Source organism: Plectropomus leopardus, chromosome 11 (assembly GCF_026936395.1).
Source record: "Plectropomus leopardus strain MGB_pleo_1.0 chromosome 11, ASM2693639v1, whole genome shotgun sequence".
In the NCBI taxonomy this organism is placed as follows: Eukaryota; Metazoa; Chordata; class Actinopteri; order Perciformes; family Serranidae; genus Plectropomus; species Plectropomus leopardus.
The window spans coordinates 16905877-16928981 of NC_142186.1; the positions used below are offsets into that span (position 1 = coordinate 16905877).

General features: G+C 42.4%; 1 protein-coding gene across 3 annotated transcripts in view; it reads right to left on the reverse strand.

The window, feature by feature from the left end:
- The window catches only part of ptprub (protein tyrosine phosphatase receptor type Ub), a 191324-nt gene extending 168508 nt beyond the window's left edge, over positions 1–22816 (reverse strand). For 2 of the 3 annotated variants that reach the window (XM_042489528.2, XM_042489526.2), the window contains exon 1: positions 22521–22816. In XM_042489528.2, the coding sequence (XP_042345462.1) occupies positions 22521–22590 (70 nt within the window). In that variant the 5' untranslated portion in view covers positions 22591–22816. The remainder of the gene's footprint in view (positions 1–22520) is intronic. The other variant, XM_042489527.2, reaches the window with a different exon arrangement.
- Positions 22817–23105: the final 289 nt, after the last annotated feature.

Below are 23105 nucleotides of genomic sequence, written 5' to 3' on the forward strand. Positions count from 1 at the left end.
GCTTGATTGGCAACACTGATTAACACAGGGCCAATCATATACAGTAACACATGCTAATAATAGGGCTGGCTGCAATTTCAAAAGCTTCACTAATCTATATTTTTACATAAAACCTACTAACTGATATTTTTGGTCACTTGAGGGCAGCAAACACTAAGCTGTGAACACAATACCTATATATTATCTCCTTATAAAGTTGATATGGTAAACTTTTTTTTAAAATAAGTTGCTTATTTACACATCCAGCAGATACATAACAGTATTATCTTTCATTTGAAGTCATGTTTATGTCCACCTGATTACTCTAAGTCCAGTGTCCTCCCTCTTTTAGCTTTTTTCTCTACCAACTACACAAAAATATCAATTCCCTATCATTTAACCTACAGTTTGGGTCTGATGACAGTTCATTTTTCTGTTCTGTTTCACTCTCACTGTCAAAGTTGTTTAAACCAACAGAAACATTGCCAACGTAGCCCCAAATTGCAGAAATACTAAGTTTCCTCACTCCTTGGTGGAGGCTAAAAACGAGCTAAAATTAGAGTGGCTGTTCCACTTAAATTTGCAGGTGAAAAGAAACACGGCTCTGAGGCTAATGTTGCTCTGTGTCTGCTGGATATGTAAATAAGTTACTTTTTGCATACAAGTTTGCAATATCAACTTTTTACATCAGTGTCGTGTTTACAGCTTGGTGCACTGCCACAAGTGTCCAAAAAAATCTAGCAGAGGCAGCAATCGCCATGTTGTAATTTGAGACCTGTAAAGCCTTCACACAACTGTTACTGAGCCCCCCAAGCACACAAATGTATCTCCAGGTGCACAGTGTGTGTGTGTGTTTTATGGAGTTGTAGGTCAACTAAATTGCTTGAGCAGTACTCTTGGATGGGTTCAGACATGTGTTTCAGTCAATTAAAGGTCTCTCGGTCCTCATCCTGTTTTTCCCTGCATGGAAATATGTCTATATTTGTATGGTTTGTGCAGATGATAAATCCACGCTGGGATTGCCACCTTCCTGACTCGTCATTATTCTTTTATCAACGCATACATGCATGCATTATCCGTACATCTATGTTTGTCTTTCTGTGTTTGCATACAGTACATATAAAGGATATGAGCTGGCCTCCATGCTGTGTGGGCTTGCAGGATTGAGGTGGAGTTTTTGATGAATGTCCTGTTTGGTGCTGACGGAGCAGGTCCTGGAAAGCTATACAGTCCCAGGGGTGGGAGGCTAATCAGAGCGGATTCTCTGGAGCCCTTCTGCCTCTGAATGACAAACAACCATAACCCCTACTCAGGAGAAAAATACGCATGCACTCTCATATCAGTGATTTCATTTCTGCTCTCCCAAATGTTAATAAATGAGTTAAGTCACATCAAATTTGTCTGTAAAGCCCTTTAACAAACAGGTTTATCACAAGGTGGGGGGAGAGAGAAAGGAGGCGAGTGACAAAGCAATAAAACTTAGATTATTCACTGCAGTCACGACACATCCTTACAGTTGGTAATAAATTCACGCAGGAATTCAAAAGCATCTGAATGGCTGTGAGAAAAAGTAATCAGTGTTTTCAGCTTTTCATTACCTGGAATTTAATTACCCACAGCCACCAGAGTAATGAATGTATATGGAAGCTTCGTTTAGCCCATTGTGAAGCATTTTGAGAGTTTTCCACGCTTATCCTCTTGACAATATTTGCATTTGTGATCAGAGCTGATACTGTGTGTAGACACAGTTCTGTTTAACAAAGCATTAATTATGTAAACTCAACAAAAGCGAAGCTGGTTCCCCCTGGCCTCTGTTTTCCTCCCTCTCCATCTCTCTGTCTCATTCCCTTTCTCCACACCCATCCCTCCATCCCGCAAATCACAAACACGCACTCAGATGCACACAAAGTGCAGTGAGGCAGAACGCATCTGGCTACACAGCCCGTCAATCTCATGCTGCTGTGTGGCCTTGCTGCAGGAGGACGCCGGCTCTGCCCAGTTTTGCTGCTGGTGTTGATTTGAGGCTTCACACAGGACAGAATGAGACCCCACCGAGCAGGGGCAGGAAATATACGAGGAGGAGGATGAGAGGCAAAGAGAGAGGGAAAGTAGAGAAGGAAAGACAGCAGGAGAGGAGCAAAGGGAAAGAAAAACTGTTGGAGAGACAGAGCCAGACAAGAAAGGGATCTGGAAAATATGCTTTTGCCAACCGAGCACCTCTTTTTCAGCTCCAGCAGCACTTAACACATGCATATGAAAAAGCTCTGGTTGTGGTTATTGCTGCGAGACTCAGAAAAACTCGTCTGAAGCGTGGCGCTGTTTTGCAGAGAAAAATGAAACATTTTCAACTCCTAGCGCTCTGTGTGCCGTGGGTGCTAAAGACATGCAAAGTTCTCACCGCTGCCAAAAACATGCCAAACACATCTGAAAGAAATGTGAAAAAAAGGAGGCGGCCGTGTAAATAGAGGCCCCCTGTGAACGCGTAGCCTGAGGGCGTGTAGGGAGGAGGTGGAATAGTGTCAAATGAGTGGATCAGGTTGATCGAGATGTGAATGGAGCACCGCGAGAAAAGAAAGTATGACAATCAGAGCCAAAGCCTGACGAGTGATAATAGCATTACCACCTCTTCCAACCCCCTTGCGTTCATTCCTCCTCAAGGTAAGAATGACTTTTGCTGAGCACACCGGAGCCAGAGCAGAGTTAAAAGAAGCTATGAGGCTGGGTGGAAAATACACAGTGCAGCTGGGAAACCCCTGGCAGATACTGAAAGAGTGCTCCACGATATCTTCATACTAATCCTGCTCCTTCAGGCACAAACTGAACACACCACTCTGCTTGAGCACAAGTGATGTGTGCTCCGTTGCTGAGATAACTGCTTTCTTTCTAACTACAAGCTCTGTGTGTGTGTGTGTGTGTGTGTGTGTGTGTGTGTTTATATATAAGACAGGAGGGGAGTATCAGTCTAATGTGTGTACTGGTGTGTTTATGATGTACCTCCCTATGGTTGTGGTGTAGCAGTGAGCCACTGAGTAAAATTTTCTATCACCGTACATGTAATTTTATATTACAACAGGGATATAAAGTATCACTGAATATCAGGTTGGGCCGATCGATGGCTGTCAGTCTTCAGTCACTGAGCCCGACATCATAGTTTAAAAGCCTCTTTCAAGTAAGTTGATAAAACTTAGGCCTAAAAAATGCAATAGTCCACCTTACCCCCTCTCTCCTTTCTCTTTGTCCCTCTCAAACACACCCACACACACAGACACCTTCAAGAGTGCCGCAGCGATCAGTCCTTATTGTCTCTGTCCTTGTCTTAGTCCTCAGTCCAGACAACTTTTGCTTTGCTATTGCAGATATTTGTTTTTGCACAAAAAGTAAGCATGGACCAACTATTTATGAGACCACTGCACACTTTTTGTTTTTTTCAGATGATCTCATTTGATTTCTCCATCTACTTTTTCCAAATTGTAGAATATGACACACCCACTGATGTCGCCACAGCACACACTTCGGGTCAAGAAAAGCCTGTACTATCGTAGAGTATATTTTGAAAAACAAAGACAAACCAAGAGCCACAGCTAGCCCCTGGGCCAGATTTTGGACATGACTCTCTTATGGGGACAAGCTAAACAACCCCTTATGGATCTAGTTAGCACCTGTATTTCTTAGTGTAAAAACTGTCAATTTTCTGCCAAGAAGCTAACCAATTCATCATCTGATCATCTCAACACTACTGGAATATATGACTGATCCAGAGACTTTATCACATTGATGCAAAAATCCTGTAAATCCCATATTGCCATGAAGCAGTCCTGCTCATGGTTTGAGATAGAAACCCTCTGTGTCCCAGCTCTGCTAATATGACTCTATTTCCAGTCTATAGAAAAAGCCAATCTGATCATGTGACCATTCCAAAATGTTTGGGGTTTTTTTACAATGTAGATCATTTTATCAGAGGTTGTGGAGAGAGGGCAGTATTTCTCCACACAGGCAGCCAATGTCTGGCCCTGAAAAGGTGGCACGGAAAACAGGACCTGCGACAGGAAGCTCTCCGCCCTGCATACAGCTAGAGGCCAAAACAATGTGAGTACAGAGGCTGCTGAGATAATAACATAGCATGGTGTGTTATGAGCTTTCATGTTGATATAACCACTAATGATCCACCTGAGTGGCTGTCTTTGTCTGGATTTGTTGGTGCCTCGTGGCTCTGCTGTAAACCCGGTGCCACACACAGTGCCATGATAATGGAGATGACTGGAGGAATTCGAAAGCTGTAATTTTCCTGAAATTATAATATGTGTCCATGTGCTCATTTACCCCGCAGCATCAAAATCTCTTACTGGCGTCTTCGCTGAGCAGTGACCGAGTAGAGAGAAAAATTAGCCCCAGAACACTCTACCGGCAATCATGGCCAGGACAACTTCATTTTCATGAGCGCCGTGTTTTGTCTCTTTAGAGCCAGAGGTTGCAGTCAGCTCAGCTTTCCTCATTTCCTGAAAACATTTCATCAAAGCGGCAGCTCGGCACAATCCCACAGAATCTGGCCTGTCAGCTTGAGACTGACAACAACAGGGCGGCTGTCGGCAGGACGTGTGAGATGGTGCGTTTTCTATCCCTCGCTCCCTCCTCTCATCTCCATGTGTCTGCATCTCTCCAGCTTCACCTGCCCCCCTCACACTTCCTCACCTTGACCAGGATACATGACTGGGGAGCTGACAAGCCAGGCGTGTGTGTGTGTGTGTGTGTGTGTGTGTGTGTGTGTGTGTGTGTGTGTGTGTGTGTGTGTGTTTTCTGAAGCATTTGTAGGTCAGGAAAAATAGCCTCACTGGGAGTCTAACAGAAGGCTTAGGGATACTTTTTAGTTTGGCCTGGCAGTAAAGGCTTGCTTATGAATGTTATATTATAGCAGAGTGTGTGTGGAGAATGCAGAATTTGCAGAATAAAGGCACATTCACAGAGAAAGAAATGTTCTGTTTCAACAGGTATGTGCAGACACAAAGCCATTACAATGCATTACAGGATAAGAAGCAAGAGTATTCATGAAAGTGGCCTTCACGACAACTCCCTCAAGAGATTTAAAGTGTTTAATCTGACACACGCAGGAAGGCTTTAACAGTTCTAATCTAACGGGCCCAAGGAAACAAAATTCCTCTATTTTCTGGTCAATAAAGTCTTAGAGAATGAAAGGGCTGCAAAAGTGGCCGTGAAGATATGGCAAGCGATTGTTTCAATACACTGCTTCCTGTGAGTGATACAAACTTATCTTGCTAATTCTGTTGCCCAAGGTGCACCTCAAGGGGCACAAAGCACTAACATATCTGTAAACCCACGCCAATCCCATCAGCTAATGTGGAGAGTAAAGTCGAGAGCTGCTGTGGATCAATTCAGGTTAAAAGAGGTTAATGTTGTTTGCCCTCAGAGTAATGAAAGGGCGAGTGCGTGACTATGCATGACTGCAAATGTTCTTGCATATAATCCGTAAGAGATATGTTGACGATACCGTAGACGCAGTCCAAGTGGAACGTACTGATAGTTACGCTTCGTGGTACTGAACTGACTTGTTAAAACAAAACCAAAAAGGACAGGGGGTGTGTTGCAGCAGTATACCTGTTTCATGGTATACCGCTGGATAAAAAAAAAAGATCTTTCTTATTTATGGTATTGTGAAAAAAATGCAGCAGGACGGGGAATCTCACCTTTATTTTGATTTAAAAAGGGAGAGATTTTACAAGGGTTTCATAGCGTTCACATTTGAACTGATACCAGCGTCAGTGCCGGTTCGTCAGATTAGGTACCAGTGCCAACCACTGCCTTTTTTTGGCCCTTCATTCTTTTTATAAATGTAATTGATGAACAAGCTGTAATCAACAAACAGTTCATCTACTCTGCTCTTCTTTTCTAGTCTCACATTGAGCTTGAAAATGTAATTTAAAAAACATAATCACAAACAGCAATAATATTAGGCTATATCTAAAAAATATATATATATATAAAAGAAAATAGACTATCTGCGCTGCACCGATATTTTTGGCTTTGAATTCAGCTTCAGGGCCCTTTGCAGTGCTTTCAGCTCCTCTCTGAATGTAAGCTAAGCTTTGTTATCTTGTCTCTGATTGATTTAACATGAATGTATACTCAGTCAGGCTGTTCTCATGCAGTGTTTACAAATTTTCCTTCAAAAGGTAATGCAAAAATTCATACATATACCATGTAACCATAAGCCAGTATTTCATGCATAACTCATGTATTTGGAAGGCTGCAATCAGGTAACCAATGTGCAGTAAAGACAGTACAGAAGAAAGCAGCCCCATGCAGTTCAGTAAGGAGGGAGGTTGGGGAGACAAATGGGTCACAAAACACACAACTCTGGCCTGGGACTTTCCTCAGGAGACCAGTGTTCGGAATCGCATGGACGTGGGGTCATTTTAAAATATATCCTCACCATGTTTGTTTTCCTAGAACCAAATACAGTAAGTTTGCTTGCCTAAACCTTGGTAACTTTGCCAATTGAGTATATGTAAATTAAGCATAAGCTAATTTGCAGGATATCGTAGAAACTGTTGTATGAAGATACATTGACTCATACCAGTAGAACCGATATAATTTGGCCAAGGTCAAGGTTACTTTATTTGTCTCCCTTGGGAGAAAATTGTCTTGGATAACAGGAAATTGCGGTGTCAAACCAGACATAACAGTACAAAACATCCAATCAGCTTCGACAAGGAAGGAATTTGGTACCCTTAAAAGTGCGTTTTAAGAAGAGTTCAGTGTCCAAACCTACTTTTTAAACATACTTCTATGAAAAATGGTTTCAAGTTTCAATTCTGATAAAGCATTTTAAATCAAGTTACTTTAGGGATCACTGTTACAGATAATAATACTACTACTACTAATAATAATAATAATAATAACTGTGTAATAATGCATACTGTGATACCGTCGAACTGTGGTATTGTTGTGATTATCATACCATTAAAACCTTATACTGCTGCAATCCTTGACAGTAGGTAAGACAGAGGGTAATGTGTGCCTGATTTCTTAAATAAAACTGCTAAATGTGTGTGTGTGTGTGTGTGTCTGTGTGTGTGTGTGCAGGCATGCATTAAAGCAAGAGTGTGACTTCCATCAACCAAATTATAGAAAGGAGTTCCTAGACGGTCGGTACCTGCTCATTACCTGAAGATAAGTCACTTTGCAAATTACAGAGCAGCCAAATGTCCCAGGTGTACCAATTGACCCTCCTCCTCTCCCTCCCTTCACTGCACACACACAAACCCACACATGCAACTGCACACACACACACACACACACACACACACACACACACATATATATGCACACACCATTTCTCCTAAAAAAAAAAAAAAAAAAAGATGCACAGATTTTTGTTCCAGGTGTGACATTTGTACTCTGCACCACTGTCGCCACTGAGACTTGGTTAGTATAATCAAGTTAATCTGTACAGCGGGAACTGGCTAATGAAGTTACTTTCTCCCATCGCCCCAGGCTGGGAAATTATGTCTCTGTCGGGGGCCTTTTAACCTCCACATGCGCACATGTTTTCCCCCACAGCCTCCGGAAACACACACCTTCACACACCAGCTTAATGAGTGCCTGGGGAGGCAGGCAGACACACATACTCAAAGACAGGTCTGCTTTGAGCTCATGCTCACCCTGCCTAGAATACTGAGCCCTAACCTGAAACACTGAGCATACTGTAGATCCCAAGAAGCCCTAAGGCTGCGAGGACAAGGACAAAGATAGAGAGGGAAACACGGAGCCAGGTGAAATGCCCAGATGAGGAGGATGGAGCAATGAAGACAGGGAAATGAAGAACTGAAAAGCACCTTGACACTGGGAAGGGTGTGAAAGTTCAATATAGGGGAATGTTGGAGGCAATGTCCCAGCTATTTTAATGGTTTCACAGCCTCTGTCATTTTTATGTCAATATAAACACAATGCTACATTTTATGACCAAGACAAAAAAGTGGAGTACAATGCATCAGAGTGACTAAGTTTAGAATAACGAGAGCAGCAGACAACAGCTGTGAGAAAGCAGATGCTTTCCATGTTTGTCTTCCGGTAATTCAGACTCAACACTTTATAGAGCTGCTTCAAAATAAAAGCCTTCAAGAAAAGCAAACATATGGTGATTAACTACTGTGATACAACTGTGTCTACAGTCACTAAAATTGGCCTAAATATTCGTCTGAATCTACCGTTGCTACCTCAGCTTTAATTTTTGTGTTTTAGCCCTGGCATACCTTTAGGTATTGTTTTAGCTTCATGTTTAAGCAGCGAAACCTTATTAAGACACAATATTTATTATTACCAATTACCAATTTTACCTCACCATGGCAACCTTTTACTTCAATTATGGAAGATTCACACACTGATTATTTTAACAGTATGACAGTACTATTTTTTTGGTCTGTTATTTTACTCCTATGTCTACTTTACCTCCAGGTCCCATTTGGATCGTCTTAATTTGAAACTTTCCGCTTTATGTTCTGGGAAAGGGGTAGAGGGTGGGATGAGTAAATAGCAGTAAGGTCTGTTAAAAAAAGATGATGGTCAAGTTATTTCAATTGTATTGATGCATGTTTGAATCCTCTTTTGTAATGACAGAATTTTAATAAATAACCTTGCTTAAAAAAGCATGCATAATTAGCTATTAGTAGTTTCTGTTAGCAGAATACAGACGACTATCGCTGCATTACTTTGATACTGAAAAAAATGTGGCGATTCTCAGGCGAGTAATGCAGTTATTAAATAGCGTCTTTTTTCTAGTATTTCTAAGCAGATTCATGGCTTTTTATGGAAATGTGAGATAATGATATCCTCTTATATATCCATCTGTCTGTGTATTCAGCTTTCACTACGTTGGGACTACGTGGATCCACGAGCTGTGTGTCACACTCGCGCTGTATCCTCGCTTCACATATCCTCCTCTGCATTTATCCTTTTCTAGCCGTGTGCTTGATTTGTCTTTTTAGCTCTGAAATTCATTCAGGAAATCCCCTCGAGTGAATTGTTTGGCCTTTGACTTTGTGGAGAAGAGATGCTGGACCAAAATCCATCTATTAACAACTTATTAAAATTAAAAACCCTTTAGTAAAGCCTTACTGACATTATTTAACTGCAAAATAAGTAGCCATGGGGGATCTTGACAACTTGGCACCAACAATATTGTGGGTGTTAATGGTTCATAACTGATCTTCAAAGCAATTTTAACCATTAACCATTTACTGGAACTGAGAGACATGATCACATCACTCCAAGTTTTAGCCTTTTGATACTGGTTCCCAGTATGTTTCAGAATAGATTTTAAGATTTTACTTTAAGATTCCTTTTCTCTCAATCCTGTATGTGTGATGTCTGTGCATGACGTACTTTGAGATCCCCAGGCAGAGGTCTTTTGTCAGTTCCAGAGGCCCGGCTGAAAACCAAAAGGGCCAGAGCATTTTCAGCCCCAAGGCTCTGGAACGATCCGCCCAAGGAAATCAGATCGGCCGAGTGAGTGATCTTTTTTTAACTCTCTTCTTAAGACATACTTTTATCAGAGCTTTTTTGTGATTTTACTTGAGTTTTAAGTTTTCCTGAACAGTCTTTTATTCTCTCCTTTTCAATAAAACAAACTGTTTTTGCCTGTTTTCTTTTCTTTCATTTTTAAGACTAGTTTGCTTTATTTTGCTGCCTTGTAAAGCATTCTGTAACTCTGTTTTGAAACATGCTTCATAAATAAAGATATTATTATAATGAGCTATTAGCTGCCACTTAAAAACCCCTCTGTAAAGAGGGGCTTGATACAAAGATTTCCATTTCTATTTAATACAGAAGTTAAGTAAGAGCATGCAATACTGTCACCACTAATGAAAAACACATTTTCTTCTCAATAACTCCTGAATTTCACCTTTCACCCACGCTTCTGCCACCATTCATTTTAACCAGATGGTATCAACCGCAGGTGCAGACACAAGCATTTATTGGAACTAAAGAAAAATCTTACTCCCCAATCTCTGGAGAAAATAACAGACGGACGGACAGTCCAATCTTAAATCCTTCAGCAGGAGTTTGTGGCGCCACAGGGACTCACTGGTCTGGGATAAATCCTCAGTTCCATGGCCTAAGCACTGAATGAGCCTGTCCTCCAGGAGCACATGTGCCTAACCAAGCCAAGAGACAACCAGTGAGGTGAGGAACTCTCCTCTGAGAGGTAAAACCTAGTTAATTCATCTGTTATAATGATAAACTGAGCCGTCACTGCATCTCCACAAACCACTACTGAGTCCCAGTCAGAAGTTTTCTCCTGCTCTCACCGACACAGAATCAGACGCTCACTCCTCATCCTGGCTCTGAGAAAGGAATTAAGAAGTCAAGTTGTCTGGGAGGAGTTTTCCTCCTCTGCTGTTCCAGTCAGGAGTAAATGAAGCCAAGTTAGTCAGACAAACACATTCCTGTCTGCCTCTTGTTCTGGCAGCGCTACGTCAGACGTGACTGAGTTAGCCCTCCATGCTGCGCAGTCCCTCTGATGGGATTAGCTCTTAAAGACTGTGGAAAACAATTCCCTGCTCCCTCTCAACAAGGTCAAAACAAAGCATTGCTGTGTCACGTCGTGTGCTGATAATTCTGCCAACTATCCACCTGCAGGAATGTTTTCTTCGAGCTGATACCAGAAATAAATGCACAGGTTTGTTGCAAATAAGAGTAATGCAGCAAATTAGGTGGGCCATTTGATGTAACCTTTTGGTGTCTGGATAAACCCGCTCCCTACGTTGTTATTATTCACACTGGCCTGGTTCCATATCCTTTCTAAAGGGCAACAAATGGCCTCACATGTGGTGCAGAGGCTTCAAGCATCGGGTTACCTCTGCAGGCAGATCACAATAAAAAGCCTGGACGGACAAGAAAGAAGCTATCTAACCGTTCTCTGCTTCACATGCCAAACACAGGCTATCCATTTCAGCGAGCATGTTTCCTAAAGTATCAGGCTTTTAGTTCTGCCTTACAGCTTGTTCACACATTAATGAGAACATTAATTACATTGCACAAAAATATCTCAAAACACTGTGTGTGTGTGTGTGTGTGTGTGTGTGTTTGTGTATGCATTCACAAGAGAGATGAACAATCATGCATGTTTCATTTCAAAGGTGCTGGTGTAAGGCAAATACGTCTCAACACTGCTAAAATACCTCAGGGAGGTGTACAGCAAAATATTACCATTTTCTAATTAGGTTGAGACAAATTAGAAAGAAAAAAGGTTTGAATGTGTGAGGAAGGACGATAAAGCAGGAAGGTGGAGTGCTGCACACTGTGGGTAAACAAAGCTATCTGCAGTAAAGCCTATTAGCGCCGAGCGAGGGATCTCGGCATCAACAGGGTTCCATTGTCGGCTGTCTTATTGTCACATGATACTACTACTAAGCAGAGTAATACCCATATTAACCACCACTCTCCTAATGCCTTTTCTCCTGTCCCCTGTGATCAGCCTACTTGCAGCCATAATCCTGGCTTTAAGCTGATTCTTAATTACCCTGGCTGTCCAGACAGACAAAGGCCAGGGCCAACCTGCTCTGAGGTCTCTGACACACTGTGTACTCTAACCACTCTCCAAACACAGAATTGCCCAAAGCATGTTTCTATAGCAGAGCCCGACTTTTCGATCTTTGCAGTGCAAAGTATTTATCATCAGAGGAACATGTCCTAAGCACAGTATGCTAATTTTTTTCATTAGCATTTTTACACCGTAGAGGAATAAAGCAAACAAAAGCTCCATAATAAACCACATGGCTGTGATTTATGGAAGTTCAAAATGGCCAAAGGAGTTCAGCAAATATTTACATATAATCAGGTGGGAACAATCACCAATCTGCCCCTTCCATATATACAAAACACACACCTAAGAACCCGCCAGCATGCATACAAACACACAGTCAAACACCCACACACACATACGCACACAAACACACACACACACACACACACACACACACACACACACACACACACAAGGGCCGAGCAATTATTATAATCTTCTGTTTGTGGTTTTGAATTAAGCTCTTTGTTAACGACACCCCGTGGGCTCCCTGGACATTCTTGCATATTTCTGGCTTTGAGCTAATGTGAGACACGCAAACGGTGCACTGCCTTTGGCTGCAGAAAGTCCACGCTATTTGAAAATGGCATGAAAGCTTTCCGTCCACATTAAGCCTTTCCAGGCTGCTCTCAAAAAGTTTGCCATTCTAATCAAAATGCCAAAAACAATAGAGGAGCGTTGAATTCTCCTCCACTGGGCACGCGCAGCCCCCTCAGGCGAGCAGCTTTACAGTAGATCACATCACAATGGTGGTGTCAGCGTTTCTGAAAAGCTCCCTTTCCCCCTGTTTCACATCACAATGTGAGACCAGTGTTTTAAGAATCGTCCATGGGAAGCGTTTTCAAAAAGGTCAAACTGTCAGTGGCAGCTTAGCACGGGCGGCAGGCCAAGAACAGATGCATTTTCAAACGTATCCACATTAGTGTGGACATGGTCTTCGCCTGACTGTAGAGGGAGACATGAAAGCCTCCTCAAACGGGGCTCTGGGTCATATTGCTGCCCACTTCAGTTCCCACTCACAAGCCCTTCATCTCTCGGGGCAATCACCTCCCCATTCCCAGCCTCCCCTTAGCTGGCGGGCCAAGTCGAGCGGCCAGCGCAGGAACAAACAAAGGTCTTTCAAACTGTTTGACGAGCTGTCTCTCAGGAACGCCAGGCAGCTCAGCAATCACCAGGAGGAGGACCCTAGAGGGCCCCGCGGGGCTGTGAAGCGTGCCCTGAAGAAAGGTTTGTCAAGACTACCTCACCTGGCACTAAGGTAAGAGGAAGCTCACGTCTCTGGGTCTGTATAAACACACACACACACACGCGCACACACACACACACACACACACACACACACGCACCTAAACATCAAAGTACGCATGCAGGCATTATGAGGAATTGCTTTGTACCTGTTTCTGAGCAACACAATAATAGCACGGCGATCTGAAGATAAAGGGCACATACTTCCTTGGTCAGGAGCTATCTCTCTTCATTAGTGTCCCTGCAGGACTGACTCACACGCTGTCTAAATACACTGGGCAACAAATAGAGATTCATCTCTTTGCCCTCAAGCAATTATACCACCTTGTCAAAAGAAATGAATAATAGACACTGTTTTCAATGAATCAGCTGCTAATGAGTGACCAGAATTGTGCATACCGTCTATCATGACACGAGGGGAATGGTAAAGAGGAGACAACTGTGAACTGCTTGCCCCTTAAATGTCTAACAGCGATAAAGTGTAACAGCCAGAGAGGGAAGAAGATAGGGGTTTTTTTTTATGAAAAAAGGTACTCGAAATCCCCTGAGCAACTGCTGAAATAGCAGCATGTCAAAGTGAGGAGGATTGTGACGGGAGGTCATGTAGGATCGAAAGGAGAGTTTTAAGAGGAAGAAGACAATAAGCTGACTGTGACAGGCTGTGTTTGAGAAATCAATAGGCTCTGCTTTTGCTCTGTCTCACTTCAACACCTGGAACAGAACAAAGCGTCAAAGCCCAGCCCGAGTTCCCGAACTCTTTTTACTAACGTCAATTGACAAAAGCTTTTCAACCCGACTGGTGGTCAGAAGCCGGAGTGCTACTAGTATATCATAACATGCCACCATACTCTGCATATCCACTGTCTCTATTTACATTTAAATAAGATGCCAATGCAAAGCCCCCGCGGTCCTGAGGAGAATAAGGATTATATGCATGCTGCAAAATAAACACAAATTACAATGTTTTTTTCTTACAAAAAGTTCCAGACTACTATGTTAATTTCATCACATGAAACTGTGATGAAACTGCATGCAACATTCATTCACGTCGCTCTGGTGAAAACCATGCAATTCAAGTTTGGACGAATTCGGTGTTTTCACATCAGCGAAAGATTTCATGGACTTCCAGACGAACTCCTTGAAAACTACTTTAATGTCCTCCAGCCAAGAACGAGGTAAGTCAACATCGCACTCTTCTTAATAAAAGACTGTTGGGCAACCTACAGTCTGCACTTGACTTTTGTGATATGTATGCTTTTCTATCCACCTTAAAGCCTCTTGACTCACACTGCGCTGTTCTTTATAACAAGGGATACATTTTCTCTCAACCCTGCATCTTATATGAAAAGGTGGAGTGGTCCTTAATAAGCAGAATGGAGCGTCATTGTATGTTGTTTATTTTGAAGGCTCTATACGGCCAAAAACGACCTAGATTTTGTGCCTCTCAGCATCTCAGTGATTTGGAGTTGTATTTAGGTTTTTGAGAAAGAGCAAATCCAGTAAAATGGCAGTGAATTCAGGTAAAATGCAGACTGTTTATCTTGTGCGAATGTGCCGCATGAAACACAGACGGGATGGAGTAATATCTTAATCACACAAGGTCCCCAGGTAATACTGGCCCCCTGTGAATAGGGCTTTAAGTGTGAATATGTATATTGTGTGTGTGTGTGTGTGTGTGTGTTTGAACTGTATGTTATTTTTGTACATCAGTCTCTATAGAAAAAGAAATTCTGATCTCAGCAAGGCTACCTGTGTAAGTGTAGTATTAAATAAGAAGGAAAAATCAAGTGCTTCAGGCTGCCCAGCAGCTCACCTGGTAGAGCAGGCGCCCCGTGTACAAAAGTTACGACCTTGCCACAGTGGCTGCAGGTTCAATTCCAACCTCAGTCAGGGAAGGTTTGCTGCATGTCTCTCCCTTTCATGTATAACTGTCCTGTCAATTAAAGGCAAAAAGCCCAAAAGTATTGCTTCTTGTAAAAAAAAACTAATAAAGTGCTTCATACATGTTATAGTATGTGCTCAACAGGTCCAGTCCATTGACTGATATTCTGCCAGCTGGCACCTGTGCTACCACAGCTGCCATGACCTACCCATAACCCACCAGCAGCAGCAGCTGTCACAGCTGAGTGTCACCACTGTGCCATGCAACTGTGCTGCACGGGAAAAGAGAGACAAACGCCTTCAATTCAACAGCAAGCAGGGATGAGCACTGCAAGCTAGACGCTGTGTGACTGAGCAGATATGGCTTTTTAAAAAAAAAAAAAAAAAAGAGCTCCGTTTTACTTAGATCTCATGCTGTGAAGACCTCAAACACTACGCTCTTTTAAATCGGCACATTTGCCATCATCCATGCTCTGTTACACTTTAATGCTCTTCAATTTCCACTGTCCTAATAAAGTTTATGTGAAAAGGTGTCAGTCTAATAAGTGTGAGACACATCAGGGTGATGAGTGTTCAGGTTCATGGCTGGGTCTCTGAGAGGATATTTCTTTGCCCAAAGGAACCGGTCAAACCAGAAATACCACTTCCCCTTAGAGAGCCGGTATCATGGCACAAAGGCAACTAAAGCCTGCATCCATTACACCACCAGGGAGAAAAAATGTCCAGAAGAGACTGTTTTGACTTTTAGCGGAGTGTCAGCGGTTCAGATTTCACTGGGGGGTTTCAGGCCTACAGGCAGCTTAACAACAGGTCACATCTCCACTCTGCAATCCTGGCCTGATCCTGAACCCTGACTCCAGTGACCTGAGCATTCACTACAACACTGCATACACAAACACCAGAGGGCCGGAAGAATCTGTCTGAGAATTTGTTGACATAGGAGAAAGGTAAAGAACTGAAACACGGCCAGTGGGCTAAATATAAACTGCTCGGGAGGCTTTTCTTTCCTCTGGGTCGGCGATAAGGAGCAGCACTCGCAGCATCAGTCTTCCAGACCCAGTTTTTGCAGTCTGGAGTTCGCTACCTCGGGGAAGAAAACACAGGGGCTGCAACTCACAGCCCTGCTTATTTCTTTGTTGGATAATTACACATCTGCGCTTGTGCTCGCAGTCTCACTCCCCTCTATACCCAGGCTATAAACACCGGCCCATCTGCGCTGAATGATAAATGTCCCTGTCCATTATTCAAGTAAAACATATGCTTTTAAGTGATAATGAGTATAATGGTCCTGTCATTTTAGACCAGTACATCAAGAGGATATTTTGTAGCTTATTTGTAATATATACAGCCTTCTTATGGAAATGAGGCCCACTCTTTCATGTTTGAGAGGATTTCTACTTTTCCCTGTCCTTTGCTCTACACAATGCCGCTAAATTTCTCTGCTGCAAACCCGACTCCATGTATTACGTCATGCAAGTCCTGTGCTGGCTGGCTAATTCACACTCCTACATCAAACTCACAGGCTACAGACGGGATGCCACTTTGATCAAATTTAAGTAAAATGGACTTGCCGGAGTTTGACAGATCAATACAACATTAATAACACCTGGCTGAGGGAGCTGGGAAGCCTGCACTCTGGCTGTCGCTGCGAAGTGGAAAGGAGGAGGCAGGCCAAGGCAGACCTCTGACTGTAAATCTCTCAGTCTTGGCATCTTTTCCAGAGAGCTGGAAGGTCTCACAGTTACCCTGAAGAGTTCAGAGGAGCGCTTGCAGCTCCAGGCCCTGCTAGCATCAGTGTCAGGGCTGCGTCGCTTGGTACGGTGGGACCTTCCTTCCATGGCAAGACTTCCGTGTCTTACAGGCAAACACGCTAATGAACCTGGATGCTCATTAACAAATGCATACACACACAAATGTAAAAGCAAGGCACACACATCCATTCTTAAGCTGCATTGCCATCAATATGCTAAAACATTCATAGCTTACGACGCAGAGTGCATGTTTCTAATTAATAACAATAACAACGAGTGGTTCCATTCAGAGCTCCTGGTTGGGCTGCAGAAAAGGCCAGACATGATGGCGGAGGAGACACACAGCAGAAGGGATCCTGCTTTTGGGCACTGCCCTCTTCTCAACCTGCTCTTTCTCAGCTCCAGAAACATGACTCCCAACCTGCAATTGACCTTTCTGAAGAGCAAACAATCCTCCGCCTGAGTAGGCCACAACTCACAGAGCCTTCAACCAAAAAAAGGAAAAAGAAAAAAAAAGAAAAATCTGGGACTGAAACAGAACAGAAACGTGATAATTACAACAAGTACAGCAAAATTATCAGCAGGATTAATTAAGCACAGCCATCACAAAATATGTGTGAGCTGCAGTCTAGCATAAAGAAATGTCTGCACGCTCAGCACAGCACACACTGAGGTGAGATGCATGCATGAGAAATGAGAGCAGCTTGAGACAGAGGAGGCTCCTGATTGGGCACACATTAAGCTTAGGCAGTTTAACAAATATCTTGGCTAAAGTACGTTGCCTTTTTTAATTTTCATAGAATAAGCGAGAGGCGCTGCAAAAAAAAGCACAAAAGGAAAAACACTGTGTAAAACTAGCATTTATATATTTTTTTACCACTGACACAATAATACCGTTCTTTTTGTTTGTTTTGTTTACTCAAACCAGATTTGAGGACTGTTGGAACAACGGAAAGACTAACCATGATGGCTATGGTAATGTTATTTTGTTTGTGTCACAGCGTGCGTTTTATGATAAGGCAATTACAGGGATACTTTGTCAATTGTCAACCAGCTTTGCATCATAAAAGTGTAAGTGGTATGTGGTAAACTCCAATCTTTGAGTTGCACTAGGGCTGTTGCTCAAACTACAGATTGTACTTTAGCATTATCATATGCCCTCAATCACAGTTTTGATTGTAGAGGTCTCAAACTCAGACCACATTCAGCTTGAACTCTACTGATCAAAAGAAGCCCAGATTCTGTTAATGTATTTTCTATTTTCACCAAAAATGTCTTCAGAAACATATGCTAGTGTCCTGTTTGGCTGTAATATTTGTGAACAGGAAGTTGGCGCCGTACTGTTCCCTTTAAACCGAGGCTGAAAAACTGAAATCAAACTTGCCCATTTCCAAAAGGTTTTCAGAAATACATTTTAGCTCATTGTTTAACAGTAATTCAGGATTGTTAGTTAACAATCGGCCTTAATACGGTTTCCTGTGGTTAAAGAAGTGTTTATTGGTCCGGTGTGACACAGTGCATTCTGGTAGTTGTAGGTTTTTGAGCAAAAGCAAATGCCTCTCTGTTCTCTTTGGTTATGTAGTGACAACTAGTATTTGTGTATAGCCATCCCAGTATTATTCAAAAAAGAACATCTTTTCAGCATGAAATACTTCATTTAGCTAGTCTCAGGTCTCATATCAGCAATCCCCAGCTGCTGGGTTGCCGATTGGAAAATTTTAACATATCTCCAAAACATAGCACTTGCTTCCCGTGTTAAAGCGTACCAATCACGGCGCTTGGCATTAAGCAGGATTCTTTGAACACATACACTCGATGAATGTGTTTCATCTTCCAGTCTTGTGAGATGAGTATGTGAGCCAATCGGGGGCTGGCACTCCTCCACACAGCCCCACATTACAATAGATCAGAGAGAGAAACTGGAAGAGGCACGCTGCAGAGCAGAGGACTCCTCTCATCAGCACCCTGTTTAATCACTCACTCAAGTGCTGAAGGCAAAACGGACACAAGAGCCCAGCAAAAGTCCTGCTGCGGCCTCCGCCGAAAAACAAAACACCCTGACAATGTATCTGAATAAATCCCTCTGTCCTTCTCGGCTTCTCTCTCCTCCCCCCCTTTTCCCTCCACTCTAGTCCCCCCAGTTCTTGTTACAAAGTTTTCCATCTGCTCTCTGAATTACTGCCCGTGATCCCGCAAAGATGGAAATCAACCAGTCTTTTTAGGAGTCTGATTTAGGCCCAATCCTTGCCGCCCCTCACCCTCTATCCACAGATGGTGGCCTGGCTCCTGCAGGGAACACTTCCACTTTGTGGATATGCTGCAACACTGTGGTGCCGGGCAACATTTTCTACATGGTGGTTACATTCATTTTCCCTACAATAATTCACAACTGCATCTCAGGCTCTTTTATATGACTACACAGCGAGCCTATAGTGAACTCACAAGAACCAAAATGTAAATGCATGTCATTTAAATTGGTTCAGCAAGCAAACTGAAATAATGTGTGTAACAGTGCACCTGTTGATGCCAAGGGCGCATGATGAGACAATGGACTTTTGGACTCATTTTCCATTTCCTTGTTGTTGTTTTGTTTCTCTGGAGTCGTTCTGTTTCTCTTTAGTCATTTTCCCGATCGTGTTGCAGTTTTGTGTCTCTTTGTAGTCATCTTCCCTGTCCTTGTGGTCATTTTATGTCTACTTGAGGTCGTTTTGTGTCTATTTGGAGTCATTTTGTGACTCCTTGTCGTCATTTTGTCTCCTTGTAGCTGTTTTGGGCCTCTTTGTACTCATTTTCCATCTACTTGTGATCATTTTATGTCTCATTGTAGTGATTTTGTGCCCCTTTTAGTTGCTTTGTGTCTCTTTGTAGGTGTTTTGTGTTGCTCTGTAGTCATTTTGTGTCTCCTTGTGGTCATTTTGTATCTTTATAGTCATTTTGTGTGTCTTTTTGATTGTTTTGTCCATTATTATTGTAATTTTGATTCTTTTTGCAGTTCCTTTGTACTTTTTTGTGGTCTTTTTGTGTCTCTTTGTGGTCATTTTTACTCTCTTCCTGGTCAGTAGTTCACTTGTGCTCCATGAGTCTGTGCCTGGTAGGCCCGTTCAGTCATCCATCCATGATTAATGCCTGTATATCTGGACAGGTTTTGTCTAGAAAATGTCAAAAAAAAATAGTGAAAAATGCCCAATGTGAGATCTTGTCTGAGAAATAGTCCAAAATCCAATGATGTTTAGTCTGCTCTCATATATGACAAATAAAAGCAACAAATGTTCATGTTAATGCAAATGTATGACATTTTTTCTAAAAAAAAAAAGACAATTAATGATCAAATTATCCTGGCAGCTCTCATTCCTTTACACTCATATATGCTGGTGGTCCTACGTTACGTTTTCCAGCGATGCTGCTGACAGTTATGCGCTCTAAACCTGAAGCCTAAAGCATTATTCATTCCATGCCATACTTTAACCAGACAGTCTGGGCTTCACAGCCCTTTTCATCTGGATCCAAGTGTTATCTTACCCACTGAAATAAGCAAAAAGGATATTCTGCCTTAACTTTAGATCAAACCGGGAAATGAGTCATGAGACACGGGATAATTACACCACTCAGCTGACAACATTTGCTGCTAATAGAGGAGACAGATGGTAAGTGAACATTCATTCAATTCCCATAAGTGACAACAGAGGAGTGAAAGTGTCACATTGGGTTTTACAGCATTTAAAATAAAACAACACATAGAAATACACCCGGAATCTGGATTTTTATGTTCATTACATCTTTGTGTCTGAGGAAATGTGATGTGAATGTGATATTTCTTTCTTCTTATCAGCCTCACTACAGTCAGCCCAGTGCAGCAGAGAGCCTCTATATTTCATAGCCTCTAATAATTTCACTTCCCCAGAACTGACAGCCTGGACAGACAGCGGCATAAGCAAGAAAGAAAAATATGGATTACATCGAGTGAAAAAGGCGAGAAATCCCCAACGGAGGGCTGAGTCTTAACTGTTATTAAGCATTCAAGGTCAAGGTGTGGTCTTTCGCACAATCACAGCAGTAAGTGTTAATCAGAGGAGACTCTCTGAAGATTGTGGGAGTCGAGGCTGCATTAATGCCCTTTAATTTCCTCCTATAGGATGTGGGCAGGTGGAGAAGCATGAAGGGAGTCAGGCCGAGGGGATCAGAAGCCACAAAAACTAGCAGCGTTAACTATTAGCAGCTAATGAGAGGGTAACAGCGCGTATGGCGAGGCTTGCAACACCCCAGTTAACAAACTAAAAAAACGACACCATGTAAATTTCTATTGACAGCCGTAGTGAAGCGTTACTGTTCCATTCAGCTCTTTTAATTACCTGTGTGTGATTTAATCCTTCATATGTCTCAGCCCATTCCTCTTAATGATCTGCTCCATTCAGCTCTTGACAATACACATTCTGCTTGCATGCTTGTGTTGTTGTTGTTGCTTTATTTTATTTTTTTTTTACAATGACTTATGCAAACAAGAGCGAGCATTTCTCCCAAAACAGAAGCGCTGCCAGTAAAAAAAATACAACTATTATCCAAATTCCAATGAACCAAGTCAAATGATCTTAACATAATCAGGTTTTTTTTACTCCAACCTGCTATGACAAACACCGTGTCGCACTCCTATACAGTGCTGAAGCAGCCTGCAGTGTAAATGTTATCAGTATTGCTGCCTGATTGCCCTGGTTTTATGGGTAAAATTATGCATATATGTGTGTGTGTGTGTGTGTGTGTGTGTGTGTGTGTGTGTGTGTGTGTGTGTGTGTGTGGCGTGTCAGGGAGACAAAGAGACTCAAACAGGCCCAAGTCCTTTTAGCCTTTGGACAAAACGCTATCCAAAAATACAGTGCTGTAATTATATTGCATAAATGATGAATAGAGTTCAGGGTAAAAAAGCAGATTTTGAAAACATGAATGTGAGTGATTATGAAAGGGCTTGTGTCGTGTGTCATTCCTATGAAACATATTTATTTTTACCACCCTGCCTCTCTCTTTCAATCTCTCTGATATGTGGCTGATTTTAAAAATTGAAATGACTTATTTGTCCTTTTGGATAATGAAAATGAGTTTTTTTAAAAAAAAAAAGAGTTTGTCTAAAAAATGTAATCAACGATATTGCATTATTTTGAGCCTTAATCGTGAAAAACACCACTCTCACCAGCTCAAGCAGACAAACACAAAACAGAAAAGAGGAATTTTAACATGAAAATATGTGATTTTCCTCATCTTTGAGGACACAAAGCTGATCAGATAGACAACCCAAAAGACCAGAGGCAGCTCATGGCAACAGGAGAAAAAAAAACAGCAGACTGGAGAGTGACTCTTGCCTTTTCCTTAGGTTCATCTTAGGCTTCATCTTGAGTTATCAATATGAAAACTGGATTCAATGCCACAATCCTCATTAAGATGCAAACTTTAAGGGACTCTGTATCCAAGTACCCAACGTCTGTATGGAGCATGTCCAGGTTTTGGTCTCTGGATATCGTCACAGATTGGTTCAGGCTGTCTAGATTAGGATTCATATTCACAACTGTCGACACAATTGCCTAAAGGTCGTGGGAGTATCGTTAATTCCGTTATAAGGAGAAAATTGTCGCTCGGGAATGAACTGGTTTCTAACTTTGGATCACACCTTTAAGGCTACCTGGCGCCTTTAAATAAGCCTGAGCAGGAGCAAAAAAAAAAAAAAAGCAGAAGCAGCGTAGCGCAGAAGATAGTGCTGTTTTGGGAAACGGGAGATTTCCCCACAGCAACCAGACGCAGTCGTCCAAAATAACCAACATTTTTTCCAGGAGTCTGGCACTCAGAAAAGTTCGCAAAGTAATTAAAGAATTTCTTTTCATTTCCTGCTGGGAGGATTAACATTGTGCCATTAGTAAATCGTGGGAAGCAGGAGTACGAGGCAGATAAACGTGTTTGGAAAAGGGGGCACAAAGTTGGCACCTACACCAGACTCCCTCCGCTTCTGCTTTCAGTGGAGTTTCATCCGCATGTAAAAACTTCCCAACTGCGTCCAGGGGGACAGACATGAACACGCTTCTTACCTGTTGGCCCCTCGATGCCATCGGCGTAGATCTGAACAGTCAAAATGAGCAGAAAGGCGCAGGTGTTCATCGTGTAGCTGTTTTAGTCCACTTTAAATGTGCAGAAGAAATCATTTCATTGACTCCGCGAGATCCGGGCGCGCGAGTAGTAGAGCCGAGCCCATCTACTCCCCAAATTCTCACTGAGAGGAGTTTCAGAGACACTGAAGGAGACAGGGCAGAGCTAGTTCTGCAAACTGACGTCAGGGTAAACAGTTCAGGAGAGAGATTTCTTTCTCAAGCCCACTTTCCTCCCCAGCCTCCACTTCTTCGCTTATATAAAGTATGAGCCGGGCGCCTCCAAGCGGCCGGAAGCAGCAGCGACACAGTGGTATTCAAACGTCGGCCAAGCAGAGCCCCAGACTGAGTGTGTGTGGGCTCTAACATGTGTATCTTTGTGGGGACCGACAGGAGTTTTAGACGTTAAGAGTGAGGACTTTATGAAAAAAGTGGACATTTTTGCATGCCCTTACTTAAATGTGCTGTTTGAGGTTTTAAACTGGACTTTAAGGTGAAAATCAGAGTTATTATGTTTATATTTATGTT